The sequence below is a fragment of the Odontesthes bonariensis genome, chromosome 17 (assembly GCF_027942865.1).
Source record: "Odontesthes bonariensis isolate fOdoBon6 chromosome 17, fOdoBon6.hap1, whole genome shotgun sequence".
Taxonomy (NCBI): Eukaryota; Metazoa; Chordata; class Actinopteri; order Atheriniformes; family Atherinopsidae; genus Odontesthes; species Odontesthes bonariensis.
Window position 1 is genome coordinate 14,431,768 of NC_134522.1, and position 10,473 is coordinate 14,442,240.

A 10,473-nucleotide genomic window follows, 5' to 3' on the forward strand; every position below is an offset into this window, starting at 1 on the left:
AGGACTGTTGAGCCGACCGACGATCAATGAGTAATCATGGAGAAACTAATCTCATTCTGTTAATGCTGAAATGCTGACATGGTCACAGTGATAATACCGATAAGTAGATTTAATGTTTTTATCGTCTTATTTCAGCTGAACACGAGAGTACAGTTGGAATTTGATTAGTTTTGCAAATTTTTGGTAGTGAGCCAAAAAGATTTGGACTCTGAACTTTGGCTCGATGATGACACGGGATCAAGCGATGAATGTTTCTGCAATTCATCTTCGGTGGAGCATGAATGTCAGCAAGTATCCATGCCAACCTGGTCAATAGTTTTTTTTTATTTTTAAGTGAAAAAACGCCCCTCATATTGTGGCCACACAGCAATATCCAGGGAATCAACAAAATACAATAAATAGGCTATCTGTACAAAATGTGGTAGCAGCTAAAGGAAAGCTAAACAATTTGGGACTGTGGGGACTTTGTTTAGCCTCACCCCTTTGTGTGTAATCTCCAGCATGATGTGCATCAGGTTTGGTGCTACACAAACCTTTGCAGTCTAATAACTGTAGCAAATGTCACACCCATACATCCCATTCTCTTCTATCCATCAACATACAAAATTTCATGGCAGTTAAAACCAAAAAGCTGACCAGATTTTTCTATCAGGACAGATTGACAAACTAATTCCCTAACTATGCCACTTCACACGTATTGCTAAAGACAAACCAAAAGAACAGGTTGTTCTGTTGACTGTCCATCAAGATGCTAAATAACTGTATGAATTTAGCAGCACACCCATCTGCCAGGCCTGAAAGTCCAAGTACATCCAGCCAGGGGCCTGATCCAAGGTCCAAATTCACATCCCTTTGCATGAGGAAATCAAATCAGTTTCACTGCATGGTGCAGAATTCCTGTCTGGGATAGCAGTAGCCGTGCTATAAAATATGACAGATTATACTCTTTGCTCCTGAAATTATTTTTCCTCCCGTTCCACTCTTCATGTCAAAGTGGGGACATATTTTTCCATTCATTACAGAGGATATGGCTCCTCTAAAACAAAAAAAAAGAAAGCAGATAAAATAATGGCCTCTCAGCCTCCTCGCCTCCACCTCCAATCCTGGGAGAGACTGCGGCTGCTGGAAAAGGGCACAAGAGGAATAGAAACTCCTATTCTGACATAATGTGACAAGCAGTCGCTCACACCAGACTCCTTTAAACCTCAGTCAATGGGGGCGATGCACACAGACTGCCCGATGTCACTCAAAAGAATTCTAATAGAAAAACAAAGTGGAAATAAAAAGCCACAAAGCCATGTGGGGTCTCACAGAGGCTCATCCGAGGTGAACTAAAAGAAGAGAGGGGGTTGCAGGGAAAAGATAGAAACTGGAAGGAGGGTCTGGGGGTGTGTGTTGAAGGCAGCGGAGGCCTCATTCAGAGCTCGTTATCCCAGACGTCCCTTGGCTCGGCTTTCTTCAAGCCCAGCCAGCCATCACTGTTGCCACCACCACAACTTTCAATCAACCTTTTAACTGCAGAGCGGGGAGGTTGGTGGGGTGGGTGGGGGGGACGTGTGCATGTGTTTGCATATGACAGGGTCTGCCAAGGGTGAGAAGAATGTAACAGAAAAACTTTCATAATCCTGTGAAAGTGAGGCGCCGATGTCTGGTAACACTCAACGCCCCTCAGAATCGTAAACAGAGGGGAAAACAATGAGAGGTTTGATGGTGCAAAGAAAAACAATAAGAGAAAGCTCATCCTCAACTGATATGCAACAGGTATATCCTGGCAGCCTGATTTGGTATTCTGATAATTCAGCATAAGACAGTAACTGTATGATCCCAGCAGGCTCTGGCAAGTACCAGCGCATACAGAGAGATAGGGCAGATAATATTTCTGCTGCTTAAATCAGCGTTTTATTCACCAACATCACAATAACAACTCCCGAACTTGTCCAAACCTGCTCAGGCCAAACAACACTGAAGGTCACCACCACACAAATACAGCATAGATGTTAACATGTTAATAGATAGTACACGTTTTTAAAAGTTCCAACAGAGCACATTTACGTGGCACAAGCCCTCAGACTCACGTCTCTCTGTCTTCATCTCTGGATAAAGTGGTTGTAGCTTGACGCATGTAAACACCCAACTGGACTGAAACAGGCCCAGGTGCTCTGCACTTTTTGCATCTTTATGTAAAAAAAGTGAAGCGTAAGCGTATATTTATACAGGCGAGTTCCCAATATAGCTGCTTTCTTTCACATATTTTTCTGTTTCTTTTGTCAGGCGGCTAAACGTGTCAGAAATTGGGACTGGAAATCGGCCCATTAAGATGACATACCAACTTGTGGTCGCTCAAATAATTTCCAGACTGCTGCTCTGATCTAATAAAATTCAGATTTTATAACCGCAGCGTCAACTGACAAAATCCATCCATCCATTTTCTATATTTACACACATCGCTTAATCCGATTCAGAGATTTTTTTTTGGGGGGGGGGGGGGGGGGGGGGGGGCGAGGATGGAGGCTATTCCAGCTGCCATTAAGACAGGAGGTGGCCTACACAGACACAAACAACCGTGCACATTTAAACCTAAGGTTAACAATTAAACCAGCGTGCATGTTTTTTGGACGGCATGAGGAAGTCGGAGTACATCCAATCTCCACTGACAAAGTCATGATTTATATCGTTTGAAGCCAACATCTGTGCTGTGAATTCAGCTGTAATTACATGTACAATGATCTCCAAAAAAGAAGAGAATTAGAAGCAGCAAAACGTTCGCAGTGTTATGGACATACTTCAGTCAATAACTCGACTCTGTTCCCGTGCATATGAACGGATATAAAGGTTAAATGACCCCGTCAAGCTGAAACCGCAGCTCGACTCAACCGTGCATGTAACCGCGCTGACTCTCGTTTTTTGTTTTTTTTTTTAAATCAGGAGGGAAATTAAGCGTAAACATACCTGCACCTCAATCTTCTCAGCTCCCACAGTCTTTGTTGTTCACTAAATTTGGGCGTCGCACTCATCAAGACTTTTCTCTCTTTCAGCGCATTTTGCTTTGAAAACAAAACAGTGTGTTTTTTTACACACAAAAACACCACATTTCTATTCAATCTAGTCTCAAATCTTTATTTTCCACTACAAGCCTCATTAAAAAACAAAGTCACCAAAGTGATTAACTGATGGAGAAGGCAGGAGCTGCAACAAGAAGCTAGAGCAACAACAACAACAAAAAAAAGAAAAGCGGAAGAAAAAGCTGACATTTCTGCAGCCCGTGCACAGGTATGCAAACTCGTGATCTGAATCATAAATCTAAAAGTTAAGAGTTACAGAAAAAAAAAAAAACAGCTTTTCCTGTTTAGGGATGAAAGGGGAGAGCAACTGGAATCTCATCATTTTACTCACTACAGTGACTGAGTGAACAGCTGCAGAGCACAAAACCGGGGGGGCGACAAGGGGTAGAGGAGGGTCTCCAAAAACCGAACAGAGCAGAGAAAACAGAGCGGGACTGGAGAAATGAGGGAGGTTTTAGAAAGGCGCGTTGCGCAAGACAAACACATCCCACTGTGGGGCTGACATGTTATTGTAAGGTCACTTGTAAGGTTCCAGCAAGGCGGACCCTCACCCCCACCTACAGGCTCGCTTCCAGCCCAAGCTCTTTCTTTAGCCAAGGGTGTAACACAGCAGCAGGGTCCAGTATCATCAGACGCTATTTAACACCAAGCAGCTGTCAATTAACGAAAATCTGGTATTCATATGGCTGGTAAATGGTGCAAGACAGAGCAGGGAAAGGCATAAAGTCGATTATCATTTCAATAGTGGCGGTCCCGACGCCTCTGTGCACACTTTGTGTGCAGTTCCATGGCTTTCGTGAAGGTTAACGGGAGCAAAAGGAATTCTATTTAACAGAACCCAAATCCATTCAGCCGGCAGGAAGAGTGTGTGTGGTCTGAAAAGACGCCCAGAGCCAACTGCCCAAACAAACTAATGAGCATTGCACGCTCACACACACAGGATTTACTTTTTTATTTTTTTTAGATTAAATGGAGAACAAAATTCTCCTCATGTTCATCTGAGCATTAGCATACAGCTGAAGGTGACAAATACCGAATGCCTTGTTGAAATTCCACATAAATGTTAATTGAAGAGGCCATTAAAGTTAGTGAATGAGAGGAGTGCTGCTCTCAGGGATTATATGACCCCGCTAAGGTAAACACCAACTGACCTCCATTATGACTACTTATCACAGCTACAGCCTTTTCCTTTCTTTCCCCTCGCAGGGGTGAAGTCTGACACATTCCTCTCTCCAAATGTTTCCTCCTGAACTGACAGGGTTGGCAGCTTGTGCTGATAGATGGGAACATGGCTTGTTGCAGTAGTGGTAACATTATTTCCGTGATAGAAACAGGGGGATCGTAGCAGGAGGAATATTATTTCCACCTGGTTTGGAGAAGTGGGAGGTGGAGCGGGGTGTAGTCGAGGCTTTTTCCAAATTGCCCTGCACTCCTTGGATGTCCCATTATCGTGACTTTTCTCAGGGTAATTTCAGCCTGCTTAATAAAAACACGCATATATTCAGACACACGAAAGCGGCGCTTGCTCTTTCTCGTAACTCCTTCTCACGCACTTCTAAGTCGGCAGTACCTCTGTAAAGCGAGTCCCCCGTCTGCTGTGAGCTCTAATAGATGGCAAATAGGTCCAGTCTACAAGGATGTGGAGTGGTTTAAAATAAATTACTGCTGCTCTGTCCAACCTGGGGGACCGCAGCACATAATAATCAAGCCATTGTTCTCCGCAAATGGGCCCAGACTCTGTAAATACGGAGCTAAGGAGAGCTGAGAAAGGCTGGGTGGGAGTAAAGGTCAGCTAATGCCTTGTTTTAACGACAGCACATTAACTTAACTCACTTCCTTCGACTTTACACTGGTAATAAATGAGAGGAAATGCAGAGAGAAGCGGGAGAAAAGATTGAGATGTGTGTGAGAAGGGTGGCGGACAGTGTCTGGATGCGGGCTGTGAACAGATGATCAGAAGAGGTGTGCTGAACAGTCACTCAGAAGAAGTGAAGGAGGTGATGAAGGCCGTCTGACTCCTCTAGGCTGAGAGGAACTAAATTGAATTATTCTTTTTCTTTATCTAAAGCATTTACGTGAGCACTGGACTGTCCTCCCCTTGTTTCACACAACTGTTACACCGTCTTGCTATTCAGGAGCTTTTCCAAAATTAGAGGTCTTAAGGGCATTTTGTTGCTGAGAAACTTGACTCATTATGGTTGAAGGAAATGGAAAACTGCGAGGAAGCCAAACAGCCTTGTGATTTTAAATGCCCTTGGCACACCGTTTATCTCATAGTACCTTCTTGTTATGAAGCCATGATGTAACTCTGCTATAAAGTGCATACTTCCCGCGAAGGAATTTACATGCTCCAAAGCTCACCACAACCTCAAGAGGATCCATGTACACGTGCACAAAAACAACTGTACAACAACTGTAACATTTGTCAAGTCTGTGACCTGAAAAAAGGGCCTGAAAACAAACGCACCCAGTGACTCCATATGTCCATGCTGCAGCATTCTTCAGTTAGTGGAGCCCAGTGGTCCCTGAGCCTGTCACCACATTACAGGCTCTGCTGGGACACATCACCGAGCACCTCCGCCAGCTGCTGGGGGTGGCGCAGCACCAGAGGGGGAGGATGGAAGGAGCAAGGATGGAGGAAGTGTGGAGGTTCCAGGGAGGCCTGGTTAATCCCAAACTTGTAGCAGTAAAGAGGGAGAGGGGGCCCTTGTGCTTGTGTGTTTTGGGGTCTGAGTGGCATGAGGGTAAGGTTATTGTGTGTCAGACGTGACTTGATGACTGACAGCAACAGGCTTAAAATCTTACTGTCTTCTCAGGTGCAGTGTCTAAAACGTTTAGATAGCAGCAGTAAAGTAACACTTCCAATGTGTTTTTACTGCCTCGCACATAAGTCAAAGGGGGCCTGTCCTTTATATTTCCATTTACATTTGTCAGAGATGTCATCATACATTGTTAACTTTTACAGGGACAGTTTTACAGCTTTGCTGGCCTTCGCCTCACTATAAAAGCAAACGTTTCGAGTCAGAACTCCCCGACTGTATTTCACAGCACGTCAGAGTCAAGCTGTTGTATTTGGACTGTAACACAGAGCTCACTGTATCGCTGCTTCTGCTGGGAGAACTGTGGGATATTTGCACTTCACAGATGAACAACCATCACTCATGATCGTCTCACTGACCATCTGCCAACTAAATATCTGTGATGTGTGCATCTGTCCGAGCATCTGCAACCACTTTCAGAGAAATTTAGAAATACAAGCTGCAATAAATTCTTCCATTTGTCTGACATTAAATCAGTTTAGACCCAGTGGGCCTCCATGCTCCGCCATCCCACTTCTGGCTTCTGGATTTCTCCTTTACTGACATATGTTAATTTGTAAACATACAAAATTTCCTGTTTAATCTGATTTAGTCTTCCCGTCTTGTTTACTTTTGGTTTTATTTGTGCTGTGAAGGCAAGGCTGCCCCGCTGTGAATGAGGCATTGTCTGCAGACCCACAGATCTAATCTCCTCCTCTAAACCGCCGCCAACCCCCTTGCGCCCCCCCTCCACCTTGAGCCGTGGCAGCCACATGCAGGTATTGCACCTAACAGACACCTCTTGAATTCACTTCCATGCCGAGCAGGAGAATAATGATAGCGCTGTGGAGTCTATGCCTGTTTCACCAGACTGTTCTCCTCTGAGGAAACGTGTCTGGCTTTCAGATTTCTCTTATTAGTGCTGAAGTATTTTCCTTTGTTATGGCAGCAGATTGCATCAGACATGGTCGAGTAGTCAGTGATGGTGGATGAAAAGATAGAAATTGCCTCCATGACCTGTTGACAAGCTCACTGCCAGTTGTCTTTACAAAGCCAAGTATTGACACTGCTTCGAAAATCAGTGCAGTAAATTGCGGTAGGACTGAGGTCTCCCAGTCCACCTCTGTCAGTGTTTCGGTCATTAACACACACGTACACACACACACAGGCTGATGTGAGACTCGTCTCCAGGCCAGCCACAGGAGAGCTGGACTCTGACTTGTGTTCTTTCACTTTGGGAAAGCTGATGGATGATGTTTGTTTGCTTTAGCCGCAGTGAATATGCACTCTCACACACGACCATGACTGAGAAGACACACAAACTTGCCCTCTCTCATTCCCCTGCCCCGTGTTGATTTTGGGCTCCGCTTCGAAATTTCTGTTTTTTCTTGGTTTGAACTTTTCCATCTCTTACTTCACGGTGAGACGACCCAACTGAGACTTCCTTCATGCTAGCAGGAAACCAGCCAGTCAACTCTGGTTCATAATGAGCTACGACTGTGGTGTTACCTTTCACATTTAAGACATAAAAAAAAAGAATTATGAGGCAGCCCTCACCTCTTACGCAGTCGGTCAGTAAAACAGCCTTAAAGATGAGCAGCACAATCTTCAAGATATCCATACTGTCCGAAGACAAATCAATTTCCCCCACAACCTGAAAGACAAATGGACGCATTGGGCACAGAAACACAAGATAGATCCTTTGAAAGCAATACTAGACAACCATGAATAAATAAACATTTGAAACCATTTATATAATAATCTCTAAAGAAAAAAAAAGGTATTTAGTCCTACAAAAGACTTGTGCTGTACATAAATGTTTATGATGACTATACTTTTTTTCAAAGCTCTTCCCAAGTGACATATATGCTCTTTCTTTTCTCTCTCTTTTCTCCGATCTTAACATCCCCCCCAAAAAAATAAGTTGGAAGGCTGTAAAATGAGCCCCCATTTCTGCAGGATTAATGGCAATACTACAAATAATCATATCTAACAAATACAGAGTTTGCCACATCACAACATGTGTGGAAAAAGTTTGGGGTCCATGCAGGACTTCCTCAAGTCTTGTAAAGACATTGTACAGTTGAAAGAAGCCTAAATTATGCATTAACACAGGCACCTATATCAGCTTTATACTGGGGGTATATACACACATTATATATAAATATATATATATGCTGGTATAATGTTGATTAAAATAGCATTCATCTTAGCCGAACCAACGGTAAAATATCCCCGCTGCTGCTATATTAACTTGGGATAGCTTGCAGATAAACAACAGTGATATCATGACCATAACATACCTTGATATGCAGTGAATTAAGTCAGCCTCGGATCAGCCTCTTGACAGAAACGCTTTCCGCTAAAGTCCGCGTTGAGTCCATGAATCAAAAGTGACAGCGGCTGACTTTCCACCGACCTCTAACACCAGCACATGACTGACTCTGAGAGAAAGTAGCGGCTTCGGGGCTGCGGCACAGACGGACCCTTGTATAAGTCACAATAAGAGTGACGAAGAGCTAGGGGTTGAAGGAAAAAAAACCCTGTCGGTCCGATCCTCTTCGTCCACCGAATGACTTTTCTTACGCTCACACAGCGGAGACTTGTTGTCCGTCCCAGCGCTGCAGCTGCGGGCCAATCACAGCCTGCAGAGGCCGCCGGGCATTAACTCTTTATCACACAAATATCCTCATCACAAAGCCACTATCTCACAGCTGTCAGCCTAATGTATGAGGAAACTGATAACAGCTGGAGGCTGCTGAGGCGGTACAATATAAATATCACAGCAGATCCTTATTTCTAATACTTTACTGCTGTTCCTCTGCATCAGATTGTGAAGGAATTAAAATGTTACAAATGTACCATTGGGCATCACAGGCCTCTTTGATACACCCTGAGGCTGCATTTCTTCACCGACACCACGTCTGAAATGCTACGTTTCCATTACTTAATGTTAAACAATTAAAAGAAGAAACCCGCGTTTTTTACCTCCTTCTGCCACGGGGGATAAATACTGAGACGCATCTTGAGCACGTGCTGCCACCTGCTGGGTGAGTGTCGGTCAAATCAACGCCATCATATGGCAGGTAATCCTAAACAATCAGCATATACAGCCTGGATTATAGTCAGGTGTATGATCAACCAATAATACCAAACAGATGCTAATAATCATCCCTTTCACAAGTAGGTTGAAACGCAGTCATTGACTGAAAGAGAAACAGCTGTGTAGGACTGAGGCTTGAAACTGGGTTCATGTCATAGGTCATACACCATGGCAAGAGTGCACACAGCAACAAGACACAAGGTAGTCATACTGCATCAGCAAATCTCTCTCCCAGACAGACATTTGACAGCACAAAGAACGGGGCAACGTTAAAGGTCGCAGACGCAGTGGTCGACCAAGGAAACTTAGTGCAGCAGATGGAAAAACGCATCAAGCTTATTTCTCTTTGAAATCGGAAGATGTTGAATTCATTTACAATTATTTGGCTGTGGCAGAAGGCCGTTTGTTCGCTGAAGGGCTGGAGAGCAGTGCAATGAGTGAAGCACAGTGGAGGTTCCTTGCAAGTTTGGGGCTGTATTTTCTGGAAATTAAGTGGGAGATTTGGTCAGGATTAATCGTGTCCTCAATGCTGAGAAATGCAGGCAGATACTTCACAGCAATTGTGCAATACCATCAGGGAGCTGTATGATATTTGAAATGGCCTACGAGCAAAGTTCCTTCAAAAACTGTTTAACTGTACCTGGAAGAAACAATGCTATTTTGAAGACAGAAGGTGGTCACAACAAACTACTGGTTTAGGTTTCTTCTGTTCACTCATTGCATTTTGTAATCTGAAATAAACTTGCTTTAATTTTCGCAATTTTCGCAATTTTACACGGCTGCCTAAAACTTTTGTACAGTACTGTGCATGTATGAAATAGAATAAAAAGTAAATGGATAGTTGTAATTAAATTGGTGTTTCTAAAACAAAAACCTGCCCACAGTCTTAATATGCAAATTAGTCAGCAATCATAAGCGAGTGCATGCAGAGCTTAACAGATGTTTCATCTGGCTTATTGGCAGGAAACGAGGCCCCAACTAGAGAGCTGTCTGTGGAAACAATGGAAACTTTTATATAACTCATTCAAGAAGGAAATTCGACTTGGAGTGTAATTCAAGTAAGATGTTGGCTGTTCCTGGTCAGCTGCGGCTAAAATTTGGTGGTCAGCACCGTCGCCGAAGAGCAAGAGGGCTTCTGGTTTGAATCCCAGCCGGGGCCTTTCTCTGTGGAGTTTTGGATGTTCTCCACGTGCATGCGTGGCTTCCTCCCATCCTTCAAAATAGGACATGTTGGGTTAATTGATGACTCTAAATTGACCCTCGGAGTGAGTGTGAATGTGCAGGGATGTTTTGTCCCTGTGGAGCCCTGTGATGGGCTGGTGACCTGTTCCCGGATGTACCCTGCTTCTCGCCCAATGGCAGCCAGGACAGGCTTTCAAAATAAATTAAAACCAAACGGACAGAAACAGGAGTGTCTGTGACTTAGTAATGAAGAAAACTGGATTTGAATTCAGAAAAGTCCAACGTAAACCATCACTATGTCCTAAACAGAAGAAAACAAAGCTACAGT

The 10,473-nt window shown here is 43.9% G+C and overlaps 1 protein-coding gene across 1 annotated transcript in view; it reads right to left on the minus strand.

Annotated features, from left to right (window-relative positions):
• The window catches only part of LOC142366512 (fibroblast growth factor receptor-like 1), a 32,446-nt gene extending 24,018 nt beyond the window's left edge, over positions 1-8,428 (minus strand). The window contains exons 1-2 of the mRNA XM_075448417.1: positions 8,164-8,428; positions 7,418-7,514 (exon numbers count right to left, since the gene is read on the minus strand). Coding sequence (XP_075304532.1) covers positions 7,418-7,481 — 64 coding nt within the window. The 5' untranslated portion in view covers positions 7,482-7,514; positions 8,164-8,428. The remainder of the gene's footprint in view (positions 1-7,417; positions 7,515-8,163) is intronic.
• Positions 8,429-10,473: the final 2,045 nt, after the last annotated feature.